The 19,735-nt window shown below is 46.1% G+C and overlaps 1 protein-coding gene and 1 long non-coding RNA gene across 3 annotated transcripts in view; one reads left to right on the top strand and one right to left on the bottom strand.

Annotated features, from left to right (window-relative positions):
* LOC134480034 (uncharacterized) overlaps nt 1-13,871 on the bottom strand; it is a 29,409-nt gene extending 15,538 nt beyond the window's left edge. The window contains exons 1-3 of one of the 2 annotated variants that reach the window (XR_010054140.1): nt 13,739-13,871; nt 11,921-12,016; nt 6,335-9,419 (exon numbers count right to left, since the gene is read on the bottom strand). This is a non-coding gene — a long non-coding RNA (uncharacterized LOC134480034). Of the gene's footprint in view, nt 1-6,334; nt 9,420-11,920; nt 12,017-13,738 lie in introns of those variants that run through there. The other variant, XR_010054139.1, reaches the window with a different exon arrangement.
* Nucleotides 13,825-19,735, top strand: part of Gramd1b (GRAM domain containing 1B) — a 239,324-nt gene continuing 233,413 nt past the window's right edge. The window contains exon 1 of the mRNA XM_063265091.1: nt 13,825-13,962. Coding sequence (XP_063121161.1) covers nt 13,937-13,962 — 26 coding nt within the window. The 5' untranslated portion in view covers nt 13,825-13,936. The remainder of the gene's footprint in view (nt 13,963-19,735) is intronic.

The following is a 19,735-nucleotide window of genomic DNA, read 5'->3' as shown; positions in this document are numbered from 1 at the left end:
ACCACCACCACCACCACCACCATCCAGCTGACAGAAGTGTTTTTAAATAAATGGTAATATGTGTTTGTGGTACATAAAGTTCTGACATTGTGAGTTCAATGTTGGCCAATTATTGTTGTCCATCCCATTGGATTAAGGAACAGTTTCGAGGTTAGGAAGAAAAAGGAAGTGGTATTTCCTTTTGTCACTGGTATTTCTATCATTTTCATCCCAAATCTTCCAATTAAATACCCAATTTTCTATACACTGGAATCCATTTGTACAGTGGATTCCTGGGTTCCTCTGCCTTTGAAGAATTCCTAAAAATTAAACATTACATATTCGCCCACACACTAACCACCCTTTCTCTGTCCGTGGAAACATCTTAGATCTTACCAACAGGGAGAATGACTGACACACTTCACTAATCGTTTTACAGTAGGACATAAAACGGAGGTGTGATTGCTGTGGGAGAAGGTATTGAATATATGGTGTTCCCTTTTCTAGTAGTTCATACTAACTATCCCCAAGATATAGTGTTCCTAGTTGTTCACACTAACTGTCCCCCCAAGCTCTAACCAGTAATGACCATATTGTCACCCTAATGATTATGGCCCTTGAACCCATGCCTTTGTCATGCAACTTTGCAGCATCCTCCTCCCCTGATCCTGGCCTTCAACAATGGTTTTGACCGATGGGGAATACTAGGAAATGTCTTCCAAAATCTTAAAAACTGCTCTTGCCTTCCGATACTCCCTTGAGAAGATGTTAATCTGGCTAGAGGGTAACCGACTTTAGAACAGAGTATATTTAGGGATGGTCTCAACTGTGCCATAGATCAGCAACCACCCAGCTGGCAGCATGGAAGAGTTAAGTTGAGCTTAGGTAAGAATGACTTAGTCAACTGCTCACTGCTGACAGCTAAGGGCAGGCAAGGCCAGCCCCACAGGGCCATGATCTGGAGACAGATTTGGTGCTCTTTGCTCTTAAGGTTTCCAGGCCGTTACACACTATGTAACAACCCTGTGTGACTGACACAGTAGCATAGGTCTGATGTATCTGGCATTTACATATCACTTGCTAAGTTAGTATCTTAATCAGAAATGTATCCATTGAAACCTTTTTTATAGAACTATGACTAGTTTCTGTTTTCCCGAAAAGTTAAACATAAATGAAGTATCTTCAATTCCAGAAATTCTGCCAGCTTTGGTCTTGCAGATACTGAACAGAGACTTGGAACATGCCGTCTCTGAACTCCCAAGGACTCTACAAAAAGATGATTCATGCTAAATTGGATGAAAAGGTGCTTGTGTTTTTTTTTCTTTTCTTTTCTTTTTTTCGGAGCTGGGGACCGAACCCAGGGCCTTGCGCTTGCTAGGTAAGCGCTCTACCACTGAGCTAAATCCCCAACCACGAGTGCTTGTGTTTTTGAGGCAGCGCTGAACTATGTAGCCCACCTGACTTGTGATCTTTCTGCCCCGAGTGCTGGGGTCATAGACTTGCATCCTCACGTGTAGTTTCTAAAAGTGTTTTGGAAGAAATATGACTTTCTTTCTTAGTCAAGATTATTCTACAAGTAGAAAATCTGATGGAATTTACAAAATATAAAACCCTAAAGCACAAAACAAACCCGTCACCACTTGTTACAGCTAGTGAGGCAAGAAAGGTTGGCAGGATGGGAGTGTGCAGCCAGTTATTGGATTTGTATTTACAAATGATCAACTTTTGGAAGTTGAAATAATAAATTGTTTCATTTATTCAACCACACTTGAAAATGAAACAAGCATAAACATGACCCACAAATGTGCAAGACCCTGCATTTCGAAAACTATAAAACATTTGCGAGAGAATGTAGGGACCGCTTAGACATAGAGATGTGCTGTGTTCAAGGATCAGAAGGCCAAGCACTGCAGACACGAAGCCTCCCTTTGATGTAGACATCAGTGTGACCCCAATAAAAACCAGAGCAGAATTTCTTCCAGCAACTCATAAGGGGATCCTAAATTTTATTTAGAAATACAGAGGAACCAGGACCAAGCTTGGGAGGAAGAAGAAACAAATGTGGAAGCATCACACAGCTTCAAGGTTTATTCACAGCTACGCTAATTAAAACAGCAATTAGATAACCATATGCGAAAAACGTACGTCAATCTATATTTTATCTCACGTTCATATTAAAAAACACATCAGAGTGAAAAACGAACCTAAGTATAAAGCATAAAAGTATTAAATGTCTAAAAACTATGATAGAAAGTATTTGTGGTCTTGGATTAGTCAAACTTCATATTCATGACATTAAAGGCATAAGCCATCATGGGAGGCATTGGTAAGTTGAACTTCAACAAAAGTGGAAAAACTGTGGTCTTCCAAAGACAGAGTTAAGAAAATGGGACGCTGGGGCAGTGGCACCCCTTTAATCCCAGCACTCGGTAGGTAGAGGCAGGAGGATCTCTGTGAGTTGGAAGCTAGCCTGATCAATATATTGAGTTCTATGATATTTATGGCTAGGTAGAGAGATCCTGTCTCAAAATGTTCTGAACAAGAAACAAACAAACAACAAAATGGAATGTCAATTTGTAGACTGGGAAAAATATTTACAAAGCATAAATCTTGTAAAGGGCTTGTACTTAATAAAGATCTACCATCTATCAATTATCTATCCATCTATCAATTATTTATCTATCAATTATCTATCTACCAATTATCTATCTGTCTGCCTATCTATCTATCTATCTATCTATCTATCTATCTATCTATCCATCTATCTATCATTCCATCTATCTACTGTCCTCAGTCTTGTCACCTCAGGCTGCTATAACAAATAGAAGATACTGAGTAGCTTAAACAACAGAAATATACTTATCACAGTTCTGGATGCTGGCATGGTTGCTCTTCTTATAGGTCTGGCGGTCCCCATTAGTATTTCCAGGTTTTTGTGTCCTGGAGCAAATAATTGGAGCAGGGACACATGGATAAAGGTCGGAACAGAGACAGTTTACCAAAAGAACATATCTGAGCATGAAAATGGGCCGGAGACCTGGCACAGAAGCTCAAAGGTGCTGGGCCACAAGATAGCAGGTCCTCTATAGGTCATTTACATAGGCCCCGCCTCCTCCTGCTTCTCTCTCCCAGGAGCTGGGATTATAGGTTTGTGCCATCACATCCAGCTCTTTCTTATCTCTTCTCTTGCGAGCCTGCTGATCTCTGAAGTGTTATTTTCCACCAGGCTTTGCGGCTTTTAGCAGGAATGTGTTGGAGCACACAGTCCCCTTGGCCCCAAGTTTGACTGGTCCCTTTGCAGGCCTCTAGATCAACACACACACACAGGCCACTGTCCACAGGGATCCAGGCCCCAGTGCAGATAGCAGGGTTCAAGGCAGGAAAAAGGTTAAGGGCTATTTCTAAACAGAGGCCAGTGGCTGGTGGTGGGCTGAGTTCAGACAGGATGTTACCTCTGAGCTTTTTGGATTCTTCATGTTGCTCTTGTAATGGGATTCGTGCATTGGGTGCTAGCCTGAGACCTTATGTGCTGATCTGCAGTCTGACTTTGTAAAACACCTGGGATAGCGTTCAGAGTCACTATGCAGTCCTCAAAGCCTGCCTACTTGAGAAGGATTCTCACCATACCTAGCTTTTGCCAACTCCCATCCCTTGAAGATGTAATTCTAATCCTCACTGCTTAATTCTTCTTACAAATTAACACATCTCTTAGAAGTATAATGAAGTTTTTTTCCCCTCAACATTTGCACACCTGACCAGAATTTTCCACTTATTTTCCGACCCAACAGAGATAATTTTCTTAGTTTTGATACTGTTTTGAATCACATCTATTTCTTTCTCTCCCCATTTCCCCTCCCTCCCTTCCCTCCCTCTCTCCCTTCCTCCCTTCTCTCCCTCCCTGTCACACATAGATACTTCATGCCATGGGCCCAAGAGCTTCTAGGTATTTTAATTGTGCAGTGTCTGTTGGTGAAGTGATTTCTGCCAAACTTCTTTACAGCCCCCAACTCTCAAGACTCTTAGCACACACATGTGAGTACTGAGTTTCTAGCACATGGATGGCAAGGAACACATTCAAGCCAACAACATCACCCTGGTCTCTTTCCTCCTCACCTGGATGAGTTTGTCCCTATGTAGAACCCATGTCATATCCTCTGTGCCTCCCAATGCTTTTCATGAAAACATATGGAATTCTTTCTTCACGGAGGCATCTATTGTAAACTATTTCAATTTTCCACAGCTGAACTCTAAACAGACTAAGTAATTTATATGGAGAAAAAAACCCCCAAAGTTTCACTTAGTTCATGGTTCTGGAAGCTGCAAGTCTAATATGGAGGGGCTGGCAGGTCATGGGAGCCTTCTTCCTGTGTCATAACAAAGAGAAGGGTGGCACAACATGGTGACAGAGGAGGAAGGCCAGCTTGGAGTCCTCCATTCTCCTCTTATAAAGCCTCTAATGCCATCATGGGTTTGCCCCCGCTGTAGCCTCATTTAATCATACTTATACCTCTTAACACAATTAACAGATATGTGTGCACATTGAATTTCTAACATGTGCATGTTGAGGGGGAACATGTTGAACCCCCAGTAATATCCCTGATCTTTCTGCTCTTCTCCATCGGATGGTTGGCCAACCCTTGTGGTCCTTTCGTGTTCCATTACTTTCACCCTTCTCTAATCCTGTTCTCCCTCAGCAACACCCGGCTGCAGATTCCTTCGGGAGCCTCCGTCTTCCAGAAAATTCTCAAGGCGTTGTTGTCAACAAGTTCAATTGACAAAAAAGAAAATAGTTCCCTTTCTTCATCATTGTTTCTATAATCACAGTCCTCAGACAGAACGGGGCAGGCTCCAGTGAGCACAAATACAGTTATTTAGACCTTCCTAGAAGGCAGGACCGCTTTCCCTCTAAAGCACAGGGAGCAGGCAGTGTTGGGTTAAGAGAAAATTGAGAAGGAAATAGGCTTTGGGACAGGGAGTCTTGGGGAATGCAAAGAGAGAAGGCATTGTGTCTGCACTGCGAACAGACGAACAGACGTCTGCAGCATACTAAATGGCGGTCATAAAGAAGGGCCAGACACTCAGGCTTCCACACCTGTAACTAAATGATGCTTTTGCAGCCTGGCCAAGGAACTCCGTTATCATCGCCTTTATTACAAAGCAGCTGGGGTCCAGAGATGCCCCAAGCTTTTACTTCCTTTCGGCTCTTTTAGCAGGGATATTTAGTATGGCTGCTCCTTCCTATTTGTCTGCTAGAATTATTATCTTCCATGACTCTATGTCTCCAGAGCAAAGTGACCCTTTGGGGAGCATAAAATATGCCAGATCCTCAAGAAGGGAAATAGGCCGTTGGTGTAGAGCTGGTCACCAACGCTTTAATGAAATTAGAAGTTAATTTCTTAGTGGACATTTCTGTACTCTTGGGATTCTAAAAGTTATTTTTTTTCCAGGCTAAAAGTCTCTTTTGAAGGCATATTAACAGGAAAAAAACACACCCCAGAATCCTGTAAGAGACCCCCTTTTCTTCCTCACTGCAGTGAGTGGCTTTATGGGACTAATGACAGCCAAATTTTCTGTGCCCAGTTAATGAAAGACCCACACACATCACTGCTGCTTTTGTGCGTAGTAAGAAAGAAAATACTGTGCACAAGTAGAACAGTCTTGGAAGACGTGGACTGAGCAGAGCTGTGGGTCAGAGGCAATGGGAAACCCAGGAAGACTGTAAGCATTATGACAGAGCCAGAGACTCACGAGGCCCTTCCCCCATACTGCAGTCTCTCTGTTACACACTAGGTGACGGCTCCTGGGCTGCTCCTATGATCCACCACCACTCTGGCCAGACCTGCTTAGAAATCACTGCTTTGTTTTCTATCAGAGCTGCTTGAATAGGCAATTCACAGCCCTGGGAGCCGGACTCAATCTGTTCTTAGGGGAGACTTCATACCGGGAGGGTCTGAATGCTTATGTCTTGTTCTGCCAAGATTCACATGTTGAAAGACTAACCCAAAGATAACTGTTGTTAGGTGGTAATTAGGCCGCGGGTGTGGAGACCTTACGGATAAGATTAGTGCCCCTAGAGAACTGTCTCGCCGCTTCCACCCTGCGAGGCTGCATCTGGAAGCCACCATCTGTGAACCAGCAACCTTTTCCAGACACCGAGTCTGCTGGTGCTTCACCCAGTTTAAACCAGGGCATATAAATCCCCATCAATCATAAAGCTATGCACGCATCTCCTTACGGCTGCGGGCCTGAACCAAGGCAGCCACAACCCCTGAATGAGATGTAAGGTATCTATCACACAGGAAACTGGTGAAGACAAAACTCTAGCAGTATGCTTTGAGAATACAGCACCAGAAAACTCTTGGCTCATTAAAAGCATTTAAATGTGAGATACCTGTCTCCACCGCCCGAGAGGTGGGATTATAAGCAGGTACAACTATGCCTGGCTTTTTTTTTTTTTTTTAATGTTGTTTCTTAGGAGCAAGTACATGGCCCCAACCTGATGTCTTTTAAATCTTGTCTTATTTCTTTTAGGCTTGAGGAAATAAGGGTCATGGAAAGGCTTTTGTAAACACGCTACAAGGGAACTAGCCTTTAAAGCAGCTGCTATTCTCAGTAGCTGTGGCCTAGGAGAACTCGAGCCAGACATGGGCTGCGCTCTGATCCATTTGTACTGGGCCATGTATCCTAGGACAAGACTTAATTGAGCTAAACTACCTGACCATCTATCTGCTTTGATTACTTTCTTGCTTTGCATTGTTCAAAAGATGAGAGTCAAGGAAGACCCGCCCCAGGTTTGAGGTGTATGTAGATCAGAGGCACAGCCCTGACCACGCAGGTCTAATCCTAGCTAAGGTTTGAAGCAAATAGAACTCAACTGACAGATTGTGATGCCAGACCAGGATACTTCTTACTCGGAAATCCCTGGAGGTGGTCTCGATGTCACCTCAGTGGTGGAGAGGCTTCAGAAATGAGAGCTTGGAGTATTAAATAGCCACTTACGGTCCCTCCCAATTCTCTCCATGGGGAAATGCCCAGCCGAGGAGTCTCTCTGCCTTAAACCATGTGGAAGGGACCCCACAGGCCCCACTCAACCTAGATACCTCAGGTTAGAGGCGAGAACCTGGGGCCTAGAGGAGAGAATTAGCTTCAGACTTAGTGACATTCTCTGGACAGGGCTGTGAGCCTGCAGAGCTCTAGGCTTACATTTATCCACTGCCTTGGGCAGTGTCTTTTCCCATCGCCTACTTTGTCTCTATTTCTTCAGCAATGGGCCATGACACACAGTGGGGAAAGAGAAGAGAACAGAAGCCATCTCCATCCTCCTGAGGTGATGTGTCCTTTTCTGACCCGGTCTCTGACAGGGATGGATTTCTGTGGAAGCACAACAGTATTCTCTGCTCAGAGTCAGAGAAACTGCTCCCAGTTGAATGAACGGGCATGGTCATTGGGACTGACTCCTGTTTCCCTCAAAGCCCAAAGAGCTGGCCAAAAGCCCAAAGAGCTGGTGATACAGGCTAGATGGGAGCTCCCAGGAGGAGGGGAGAAGGGAAGAGAAGTTCCCTACTTGGCAAGAGGGATAGAGCAGCCCTACTGCCCCTCCCCCAGCCAATCTGGCCTTCCTTTGTGCTGGGCTGACAAGGGGCAGCTGGTGATGCTGGCAGAGAGGTGGGCAGACAGAAGGAGCCAAGTTCCCCGGGGCAAGGTCCATTTTCAGAGTGTGGATGGTCCTGGAGTATCCTTCCCTCAGATATGGGCACTGACTCAGAGAGTCCCTATGGTGCGTTCTGGAAGGTACTTCAAGGACCTTCCTTATTACAGTTATTTGGTAGAAGGAGGTGTGTTTGTGTGTGCCTATGTGTGCGCATGTGTGTATGCACGTGTGTGTGTGTGTGTGTGTGTGTGTGCTCACGAGCGTGCAAATGTACCCATAACTTGGCAAGCCTTAAGTAGTGCTTCAGGAGTGAGACTCCCTAAGTTTAAATCCCAGCTCTGTCCTCATTAACTCTGTCACAGTGGACAAATGACTTCACCTCTCTGAGCCTCACTTCCTCACGTACAAAACAGAGGTGATGACTTCCTAGCATGACTCATGCTTAAGTAAGTAAATCAGACACAAAGCACTTCTAGTGGTGCCCGAGTTCCCAAGTGTTGGATTCAGTGTACACTCTTGTTACTGTCATCCTTCTAATCTTACTGTGTATTTCTGCACAGGCTAAACAGAACTCTTGAGCATAACTTTGAGAGAGTCAGTGCAAGGGAAATGTAGTTTTTGGAAATCCCCGCCCCCCACGGCTGGAAACTCTGTGATTTCTTGGTATCCTTCTGGGACTCTGACCTTTTGGGTGATTGGCTTGGTGAGGTCTTTTTCCAGGGGCATCCCCTACAGAGTGATGCGTCTTCTGATTCTTGAGAGTACCATGACCATACAATCGAAAAAGTGCCCATTTGCTACGGATGGATTGATACAATGAACACAGGACCCAAGACACAACTGTCATTTTCTAGAGATCACATCAAGGTGGTTCGTGCCTCATTTTTTTCACATAAAAGACAGAAATGTTCTCTCCATTTCCAAGATGGTTTGCTAGTGAGCATGTATTTGACAGGGGAAATATTATTGCTACGTAGTACAGATCTGTTCCCAAATCCTGTACTCACTGTGTAGCTCTCTCTGAGCAGCCTACTTAACCTTTGTTAAGACTCCAGATTCTCTTCTGTAATGTGGGGAGGAGTAAGCTCATCTTACAGGATTAATGTAAAGATTACAGAGAATCTTGTGTTAGTAACACTTGGCATAGCGTATTATATATTATGTATTTTGAAGGTTGGGGTGGACAAGATGGCCCATCAGGTAAAGGTGCTTGCTGCCTTGAGTTGAATGTCTGAGACTTAGGCAAATTGTCCTCTTACCCCACTTGTACGCCATGTTTGTGCAACATTGGGTGGACACACACACACACACACACACACACACACACACGGCTGCCTCTATTAAATAAATATAGTAAAAAAAATCCAATGAAAAGGTGATGTTTTGTTCACCCCATCCCAGCTCCATAAGATAACTCCTCCCCCAGTCACGGAAGGTACACAGTCTTTGTCCAGTCTTCTGTCTCAGTTATGCAGATGTCCCAAGTTTATCACACAAGCTTCAGTCTCTCTATATTTTATTCTTCTGGCCTTTTCCCTTATTAGCTTGGTTTCTCTCCAAATTCCATAGGAAAAGGAAATAGCCTGGTTGGAGTTGTCTGCAGCTGCCTTTAGGGTTCTGGCCTCCTGTAGCCAGCCCTATTCTTATCCACTGGTTACCAGAGGCCGCAGGGAAAGAGCACAGGATGGAGAGACCGCCATTAGTCACAGGGAAGCCATCTCCTTCCTGAAGTCATCTTTTAACTGTGGCTTCTTCACTGGAGATGGAAGGCAAGGAGACGAGGAGAGATCTAGAAGGATGTTTGGGATGAAAGTGATTGTGTGAATCCACTGTTCACATTCCACATACCTGGCTCTAGGCAGGACGAAAATTATGCTTTCATTTCTCTATGTATACAAATTATCTCTTCTATTGGATCTATAGCTCGGTGCCGGGGTGCTTGCCTAGTGTATGTGAGGCCCTAAGGTTAACACTAATTCCACAAAACAGAACAACCCTTTCTCTCATCTGATAGATGCTGTGCTTCTTGTTCATGGGCCAATGGGAGGGCTAGGCAGGCAGACTGGATCTAGCCAGTGGGACCTTGGTGGGAGACAATTGAGAAAATAATTTTCTCGGTTCCACTTTTTACTTAATCGGGCATTGAGTAACACTTCATCCAGATGACCCCAGTAAGATGACACTTTTTCCAGTGCCCACCATGTCCCATAGAATAGGTTCTAGAGTGTGACCTACCTATTCCTCCGTCACACTGAAATGACCCCAGTGAGACTGGCAATTGCTAGTTGTGTCCCTGGATTGATTTGGCCTCTCAGTTCATAAACTTTCTGAGCTTTAGTTTTTAAAATTTTGATAACGAGGGTGTGGATACCTTTTTCTATAAGTACTGCTAAGGAGAAAGGGAGCTGGGGAGATGGCTTGGCAAGTAACAGCACTTGGTTGTCAGGCTTGAAGCCCTCAACTAGAATCTCCTGTGCCCACATAGAAAGCTAGGCATGGCCGCACGGGCCTCAAACCTCAGAGTTAGCAGGCAGAGATGGATCCTGGGAGCTTGCTGGCTAGTCAGCCTAGTCTGAACACGGAGGCTTTGTTTCAGCGAGAGACCCTACCTCAAGGGAATAAGGAAGAGAGTCTGAAGAAGATACCTGATATCCTTCCCAGTCTTTGCTTACGTATCCATGGACCTGTGCATCTACACATACATGTGTCACACAATACGTCACATACACTCAGGTGTTCGAGCGCGCGCGCAGACACACCACACATATACATATGCTCCCTAAATTAAACAAAATGCTTTTAAGGTAATGTAGAAAGACCCAGGTGTAGTTGGATAATGGGTACTAATTTAGAACAGTGCCTGGTATCTTGTAGCTGCTCAATTTTTGCACATAAGTGAGTAATTTTTCTTCTTGCTCATTTTTTGAGTGTGTGCAGAAATATGCACTCCAGATACTTCTGAGCTTACTTAAACTGTTACTCATTTCCTTCAAGCACTGGGGAGCACAGCAGTCCTTGAACATCCAAGGCAGGCTTCCTACAGCAGCTATGATCATACAACTCCGCATCGGCACCACCGAGCTTCAGGTGGGTGCTACTGCTAATCCACTTCACTATTTATCAGTCTTCCCAAGACGACTAGACACTTAAGTTTTATTTATTGGTATGCATGCATACGATGGTTTGCCCTGCAAGTACACATGTATATTGTGTGTATATAGTGCTTGTGGAAGCCAGAAGATGGTGTTAAGCCTCCTGGGACTGGAGTAACTGTTATGAGTAGTCATCCAGGCTCTGGCATCCAACCTGGGTCCCTTGCAAGAGCAGTGAGTCCCCTGGACTGCTGAGCCATCTCTCCAGCCCCGTGATTACGGGATTTTGGAGTGTTTGCTCAGTGTTAGGGATTTGAGACAAATCATGTTTCTATCCAGTGTAATCATGTTGGTTTTGCAAATGAAAGGACTGAAGCTTACGGGGGTCATCAGCTTGTCCAAAATCCCGCTGCTTCTGAGAAACGGAGATGAGATACACATCCACCCCTGTTCATGCTTCTAACCATGATCCTACATGGCCCGAAGCCCTTTGAGACAGGCCCTGTGTCAAAGCAGGGAAGGCGGAAGTGTGCTTAACGAATTATTTCTCAGACCCCACCAGCAGTTGTGGCACACTTTGTTTGAGTGCCATCTAGTAATACTGTCAAAAAGGAAAAAACAAAACAAAACAACCAAACAAAAACCTGCAGGCCTGCAAGTCTGCTCTGGGCTGTGAAACGAGAAAGGTGGCTTCCATACTCTCTAGACCTCCTAGATCAACAAGTCTAGAGTGATGGCATCTGGGGGGTATGAAGAGATCTTAAAACACAGAAAGCACACACCTCAGCTTAGGGAATTCAAATTTAGATAAAATAAATGCAAGTGTACTAGAAAAGGAGTGTCCTGCCTTCCTCCTTTGTGTGGAGTAAGGGCTGGAGACACAGCTTGGTACTAAAGAAAAAGAAAGTACCTAAGACGAGTGAGGCTCTAAGTCAGAGCCCAGACACCACAGGACAACGAGACAATGGCAGCAACGACAACAACGACCACACAACTAGTTTATCTTTGCTGAACGAGAAACAGAATGTGTAAAATATGAAAATCCCTTTAAATGAACCAAATTGGTATAAGGAGATCTTAAAGAGAAGATTCAAGACCATGGGTGACTGGGCTGAGGCGGGGGTACCTCTACAGGAGGAAGCTTTTGAGCAGTTTAGAAATCAAAGGAAGGGGATTAAAAAATGTGTTCTCCATTTACCATGTGCCAGACGACGTCCAGTTGCTATGTTAACCTTATGAGTCCTCTGAGACTTGGCCAAGTTAGGGGCTTGTGAAGGGTGGCACCTCTGGTAACCTGTGAGAAAGAGGTTAATAGTAGTATATCATTCACGAGGATTTCATTTTAAATTCAGAGGCGACATGTATGTTCTCCTGTGTCCTGTAGACACAGTCACAGTCGTAAACTAATTGAGCCAGGAGTCCGGGGCTGTAGATCAACTCTTCCGTCTGAAGCTCAGAATTCAACCTCCTATCCTGTGCCCTGCATCTCAAAGGCCATAGGAAGTGATGGCATGGCTCTTGGTGTTTAGTGTAATTAATTCCAGGGGGCTTGGGGAGGGGCATTCCTTATTGTGTGAGTTATCACAGTGTCCACGATGGTGGAACAGTTAGCAGACTTTCTCTAAAGAGATCAACCGGGCTTGTGTTCCCATAGGATCGGAATCCATGCTCAGAGGACCAGATACCACAGACCTGAGAAGCATTCCTGAGGGATTCCGGGTTACTGGCCAAGAGGGATGTTTGTGAGCAAGAGGTTTCTGCTGGAGAAAGCATCTCTCACGACAGAGAAATTAATGCTGCAGAGAGGTTTGCAGATGAGCTCACGCTGCCAGGGAACACTTCGGGGTTGTTTCTGGAAGCAAATGGGGTGCACCCTCTTTTGTGGCTAATAATGACAGTATTTGTGTTAGAGGATGGTCAGGATGACTTGAGGTGGGGAGTGACGGGTAGAAAATAACCGAGCTGACAATGGAGGTTTTCCAAAACTCATCTTGTTAGCTGGGTGTCTGGAATGAAAAGGGGCTTGTCACTTCACTCTTGCAAGTCACAGTTGGTGTCTGTCATCCTTCCAGGTCTTCTTGGGAGAAAGGTAATTAGAAATGGCTTTGGCGAGAGACCACGTTGACCTATCAACCATATAGGTTCGGACCGCTCCCAGAGGATGGCCTTTGCGTGGGACCTCCAGGGTCACGTTCATACTCAGCCCCAGATAAGCATGTTCTTTTACAGGTGTGGGAATTTGGGTGCCTTCGGCAATGGTAGAACTCAGGTTGGATTTTTCTAGCTAGCCATGTCTTCCGGGCAGTAAATGACCCTCTTTGAATTTCCAGTTTCTTATTATGTTAAGTGAGAGCTTTGAGCTTAGCAGCTCCTTGGCTTTAATACCTTGATTTAATACTAGTTGGTTGGGGTGCCACACTGTCCTGAGGATCCCGCAGGTCACCTGTGGACTTCTGCTAGACTTTTTTGCAGCACCCTTTTCTGCAGCTTTCCATGAAATGCTGTCATCCGTTTCCCAGAGAGGCTGTCCTCTCCTCCTAACCACAGGGCAGTGGCACTTCAGGCGTTGATTTCAGCACTAAGTTGATGCTCTGATTTGAACTGAGCAGTTGGTTTTAAAGGAACCGCCTGGTGTGCAGAGTTCCACTGCAGTGCTAAGGGTTGGGAGCGAGGCAATACCGGGAGAACCCAGACTTCTCCAGGAGAGGGGGAGCAAGGGGAGGAGAGAGAAGAGAGCGGGAGAAGAGCGGAGAGGGACAGAGGCGGGAGAGGGAGCGGAAACCACCTAGGTGCAGTCGGGGACGACAGCGAGCCAAAGCGCAGCGCGCTGGGAGGGGGCTGTGGATATATATAGAAAGAGGGATCTCGCTGCGGTAACACCTAGCCACCCAGACGGCTGGAGCCGAGAGCGCGCCGGCAGGGGAGTTCCAGTAGCTCGCGCCGCGCGTCCCCGCCCTCGTTGCTCCCAAAGCTGTCCCAAAGCGCAGGGGGACCCTGATACCGCCGCCACGCTCACCTGCAGGAGGTACCTCCAACTGGACCGAACGCACTGGTCGGCGAGTCCAAAGGCTGCGCGCCACTGCTCCCCTGCTCCAGATGGGACTGGCTCTCCTGTTTGCAAAGCCAGGCCCGCGGGGAGATGTGTTGAGCAGTAGCCAGCAGCTGGTGTGTCCCGGACACTGCTGACCGCTACGCGCCCAGCCCTGGGGTCCACATGAACAGCTTTTCCAGCAGACATAGGTAAGAACTTTGTGACCTATCGGAGTCCCAGGATGCATGCACCTGGGAGCCGGACTGAAGATGAGGGAGCCCTCTGGAACTGGGGGGAATATTGGGGTGGGGGTGGGGTGGGAATTGTTCGATTCCCAGCTTTCTTAGTCCAGCCTCGAAGTTGCCAGAGGGCATGGTAAAGCTATTAACATGGATTGTGGCCCGGCTGTGATGTCCAAACACCCAGAGTTGGTGTCTCCAGGAAACCACTGAGATAGGTCTCCTCCATCAATTTCCGGAGGTGGCCAGCTGGCTTCTTTCTTCGTTCAGTGTTGGAGATGTGCACAGAACAAGTGGAGAGAGGAAGACTGGGGTGTGGAGATTGTGTTTGTGTCTCCTTACGTTTCTGGCAAAAGTTTTGAACTCGGGGACACTGGCTTTTCTTATTCTGGACAGAGCCCATTCAATCCAGTTACCTCATTCTATTCATCTTACCCGCTCTAGCACAACTCAAGTTCAAGACTTGGTAGAACCACACAGTAACCACCAAAGAGTAGCTACTGAGCCTGGGGGTGGGGGGGGTGGGGGGCGGACTTCAGCTTTTCTAATTCCTTCATGGAGTGGAGGTGGAAGGCTTAACACTGGAAGGGTCCCTTGACTTAGACCCAGGAATTCATGGAGTTCCTATTCCTTCCAGAAAGAGAACGACTTTGGCTTGTGCAGGTGGAGAGGTGAGAAGGTGCTGTCAGTGGAATAAAGTCGGCAGGGTCCAGATTTATTTGAACCCATCGGCTAACCACAAACCCAGAGAAACCTCTTCCCTCACACAGCTCCTCAAGAGGGTGCCTTGTGCCTTCAGGGTAGCATAGGAGCAAACAGTTGCTTGCATGCACTCAGGTTGTGATTGGTTGGGCTGTACGTGTAATAGACAGCTCAACCTCAGGTCCAGCACTGTACATGTCACATATGCTTGGAAGACTCCCTAGATATTTTTCCCCTCCAAAAAATAATTTTCTAAAGGCTTGCAAGAATGAAAAGCAAATGTTTTCATGACAGCAGCAGATGTAAACCTCCCACCACTCCAGGCAAAAACAAAGACATTGGTGCAGGGGGCTGAACTAGCTCTTGTCAACATGGGAGGCGGCCACATTCCTGCATTGGGTCTTTTTCAGGTAGGGCAGATCTTAGCTGGAGCTCCCTCCATGTAAATTCTGAACATTGAATATTGGGTGCAAATTGAAAATGTTGTGTTTCTAGCTCCTTCTCCAGGGCTCTCTTTGGCTCTAACCTGATATAGAGGCTCATTGGAAAGCATCATGCTACAAAAATAATACAAAAATACTTCATACCCAGCATTTATAAGACTGGGTGGCAAAGCCTGTGGAGTCTAGTCTTGTTCTCTGGTTGAGGGGAACACTTATTCCCTCCCACCAGCTGTTTCTCACTTGAAGATCACGTCTCTTAGGTGTACCTAATATCCTATCCAGGCCAGCTTCGTGGCTTCGCAGATCTTTTTGTAAGTTGCCTTTGTTGATTTGGAAGAGTCACCAGACAGTCTTCTCTTGACTCAATTAGTAACCTTCTCAGAAGCTCTTTGTCAGCCTGCAGCTTGGGTGGATGGTTCTGCCAGAATCAAAGTGATTTGGGGTCTCAGGAAAGGGTATGAAAATTCTGATTTCCTTCCCATCTATCCTCAAAAGTTGGCATGAATCTGTAGATTTGAGGCTGGGCTCTGGAATTACTATCGAAATTCAAGTACCATGAGCAACTGATCAAAACGAGGTCAAGACCAGATGCCATTGTCGAGTCTCAGTTTGACATTGGCATCCCGTGTGCTTGCCAATGATGACTGCTTGCTCAGCTGTCTTCAAGGATCACAAATCTTGAATGAAATCGCATCTTTATAAGGAGATGCTCTCGGCTCCTGCTGCCATCACCCGACCTCTGCCCTTATACTGCAGCCGTCATGGTATGTCCTCAGAGGTCAGCTTGGTGTCCACACACTCCCATCTCACACACCTGCAGTCTGTAGACAAAGCTGCAGTCATCTGCCTTACCTCCTCCCCACCCCCCAGGCAGCAGTTGGGCTCCAGCTGCCGGTCTCTGTTCCCAAAGGCTTGGCTTCTGCACAGGTGGCATGCAGTTTTCAGCTGTTCGTGGCTTAGGGCTGCTGTCTACAATTCTGCTACAAATGATCATCTGCTGTGCATGCCCTGATAAAGGGGGGTACTTGCTTTTGGGGTTCGTCACAGTTAATGCTCTTGTTTTAGTCTCCAAGCATCTTTCTGCTTGGTTGGAATATTCTTCCTTATCCTTTCCTTTTCCCCCTTTGTACCTGTGGATTGGTACACCAGGGACCATATTCACCACAATCATAGTCACTCTTGAAATAATAAAATTAATGGATCTCCTATATGATCTAACACCCCAAGATACGGCATTTATCTTTTGACTGCTACACTCCACGTGCCCTTTATTTTTGTGTGTAAGGCTCTGGAATCCAAAGTGTGCCCCAGGAGCCCATTTTCTTTGTAGCCGTTGAGTGAATCCTGCACAGCCACAACGAGTAGATATTGCTGAAGAGATCAGAGATAGGAAAGCAGTGTTATAGCCAGCAGAGGAAGGGGCACACCTTGGAAATGAGACCCTGGGGAAATGCATGGGAGGATCATCTCACTGTGTCAACAGCTCAGTGTACATGGGTGAAAACAGGATTTGGTAGATGGAGGGAACATGGCAGGAGATTGGTGTAGAGATCTGTAAGATAGCCCCAAACCCCAAGAATCTATGTTCTAGTGGGTTGACTTTGTTGAACCAAAGAATTAGTGATCTGCTAGTCACCTTTTCTCTTAGACTTTCTGCAAATCAACAGTGAAATTTGTCTTTAGGGAGGTCTCCAGAGACCTACATTAGGAGAGAGGAATAGCGCCTGTCACTGCTAGGCACCACTACTGAAGACCTTACTGTAGGCATGCTGAAGGAACCGTAAGATGAGTTTATCTCACCAGCTCTATATGATGGCAGACATGAACGACTTGATCCTGTTAGCTTTAAACCTGGTCAGACAGCAGGACCTGCCTGAGACTCCAAAAGCACAAAGCAGGAAGCACCCCTCCTCTCGGCACCCTTGTGGGGCTTTGATGGGGTCCTGGGGCTTCTGGGTGAGGAGTTGACTCTCCTCTTCGTGGCTGGATAAGAGCAGGATTAATTGGGAGACATTGGTAGACTTCAGGGCTCGGAATCGGCGAGTGCCAGTTGAGCCTTTAGCTTGTTAAAAGCCTTCAGGAAAATCAATTTGTTCAGAACACAAGACCAATGATGTACCGCCTGCCTGCTCCGCTCCCACCATGCACCGCTACACTCATTGAATACGGAACATATTTAGCTAGAAGACAGAGTATGAAAAGACAGCTTCTCCAGCTCATCGGCCACTCGGCTAATGGATCCCACAAGTGTCCTCTTTCTAGGTATCTTGAGAGTTTTGGCTCTCAAGAGCTTAGAGGAAGGGATAAGGAATCAGTCAAGGGTAGATGTTGGGGTGGGGGTGGGGTGGGTGCAATCCTTAGACAAGTTTGTGAGACCCAGCACACCTGGAGAAGGCTGCTCTAGAAGACCAGACAACAGCTCAGAAGAAGGTGCTGGAGGCCTGAGAGGAGAAGGGGAAGGAAAAATGGTATATAGAAATGAGAGAAGAAGGGAGGGAGGAAAGGTTGTTGGAGAGACAAGAACAGAAAGCATGTGAATGGAAAAACCAAAGAGGTGATAAGAGCAGAGATAGTGGAAGCAGCATTTCCTTCTCTCTCCATTTTTTCCCTCTGGTGGAGGGAGGGAGCCAATGAGCCAGCCGAACAGCATGGCTTTCGTGATTGGGAGGCTGGGCACTGAAACTGACAAGCTTCAACCCCTCACAGTGTTCATTCTATTTTTACATTTTTGCAGAATTGAAATTAAACAAATGACCCTGTGAAGGCGTGTTCATGAAGATTTTATCCCGCAACACCCACACAGCCAGTGCTGGGTGGCTGAATACTTAGCATAATAAGCCTATCTAATCAGATAAGAAGGCTGGAAGCCTGAGCTTTGAGGAGAAAGGCCTGCTTTGATGATGGTGGCCTAAGTTAGGAAGGAACCTTGTTCTCTAGGTTGGCAGGGATAACTTCAGAGTTCAGCAATGTCCCCTCCCTGGATTAGATCCCTGCCTTTGGGGGACTCTTGGTCCAGTTTTCCTTGGAGAACTCATTGGGGGTGGGTTGGAGGGAGGAGGAGTGGCTGACTCTCTTTGGCTGAGTGAAGCCCTACTTAGCATGCAGGCACTCACTCGCGGGCTCACCCTAGTTGTTGGCCAGGAAACTCTTCTCTGCTGTGGCAACAATGTTTGGGCAGCAAGCATGAGGAGGCTCCTTGCCATACATTTCATACTTGTGCGGACCACAACAGATACTACTTTTCTGGTTTGGACATGGTTTATGCCTCAAGCCACAGAAGATCTAGTAGCAGTCAAATACACACTCCTTTCATAGAGCCAGAAATACAGGTTAATATGCCAATTGACAAGGTGAGTTGGCCACCATTAGAAGACTGTTCATAAATTCGTCATTGACAACCATGTGTTATGTTTAATAGGGCGTTTTGTGGGTTCTTTCCCCTTATTCATTGAAGACTTACACAATTCTTCCTCTAGCACCTTTAAAATACTGTTTTGACAAGGCCAGTGTCTAGTGATAAAGACTGCTATTGAATCCATCCTGACTTCAAAGGGAGCCATGGATAGAATAGTTTGACTCAGAAAGGAATGCGTCTTCCTGCTCTTTCTTGTCAGAACCCCATTGGCTTACTAGCCGGGGAATATTCTCCGAGGTGACTATAAAAAGGTATCGCCATTGGGTGACTCACTGAGACACTCAGAGCACTGACGGGAGCCATATGGATGTGTGTTCAAAGACCCCGTGAAGGATTGATAGTCCATTAAGGGAAACGCAGAAGCCAACCTCCCCGGCCCTGCATACACTTTAATCAGGCTCCAGTACGCTTTTTTCTGCTCTTGGCGTTCTTTCTTCCTGGCTATCCGCTTCTGTGTCTGGCATAGCTTTGAGACCATGAAACCTTTCTATAAATGTCTTGGGGAAAGTCAGCCATTTCCTTTATTAATAACAGCTTCGAAGTCTGACTTTCCGGGTATGGAACCCTACATCACAGGTCTCTCAGTTCAGTGGCACTCCGAGTCGGGACAGGATCCTAAGGGTCAGACTCACAAGTGACTGGAGCAGGACGTGGCTTTGCCCTGTTTTCTTGTCAAACCATTTCCTCAGACTTTTACACTTGGATCTGAGCCTGTGCAAGCTCAAGTCAAAGGCTCTGGAAAAAGGATTTCCTCAACCTGTTTGGAAGCAGAGAGGGTATGAAAAGTCTTTGCCTACGAGCTACCATTTTGCTAATGAGTCTGGTTCCGTTAGCCCTCTCCAGGATATGACCAGTAAAGCACCTCTGAGTTCTTCATTCTCACTACTGCGTTAGAAGTTCAGGGGTCACATGAAAATACATTGAATTGTTCTTATTGTTGCTCGTTTTGTTTGAGTTTGACCTTGGGCTATTTGCAGATAGATAAGATATAATGGGGATAAGACTCAAATCAAAATAGGAAATTCGCTTCATACATACCATTTGTACACACAGTATGGTGATTGATTTTGTAACATTTTGAGTGCATCTGTGCTTGGGCTGTGACCCATCACTCGATGTCAGGGATGGACTTTTTCCACTTTGTGGTATAACTTTGATATTCAAAAAGTTCTAGATAGTGACC

The sequence above is a fragment of the Rattus norvegicus genome, chromosome 8 (genome assembly GCF_036323735.1).
Source record: "Rattus norvegicus strain BN/NHsdMcwi chromosome 8, GRCr8, whole genome shotgun sequence".
NCBI classification, from domain to species: Eukaryota; Metazoa; Chordata; class Mammalia; order Rodentia; family Muridae; genus Rattus; species Rattus norvegicus.
Note: the sequence above shows the minus strand (reverse complement) of the source record. Positions and strands in the feature narration are given on the sequence as shown.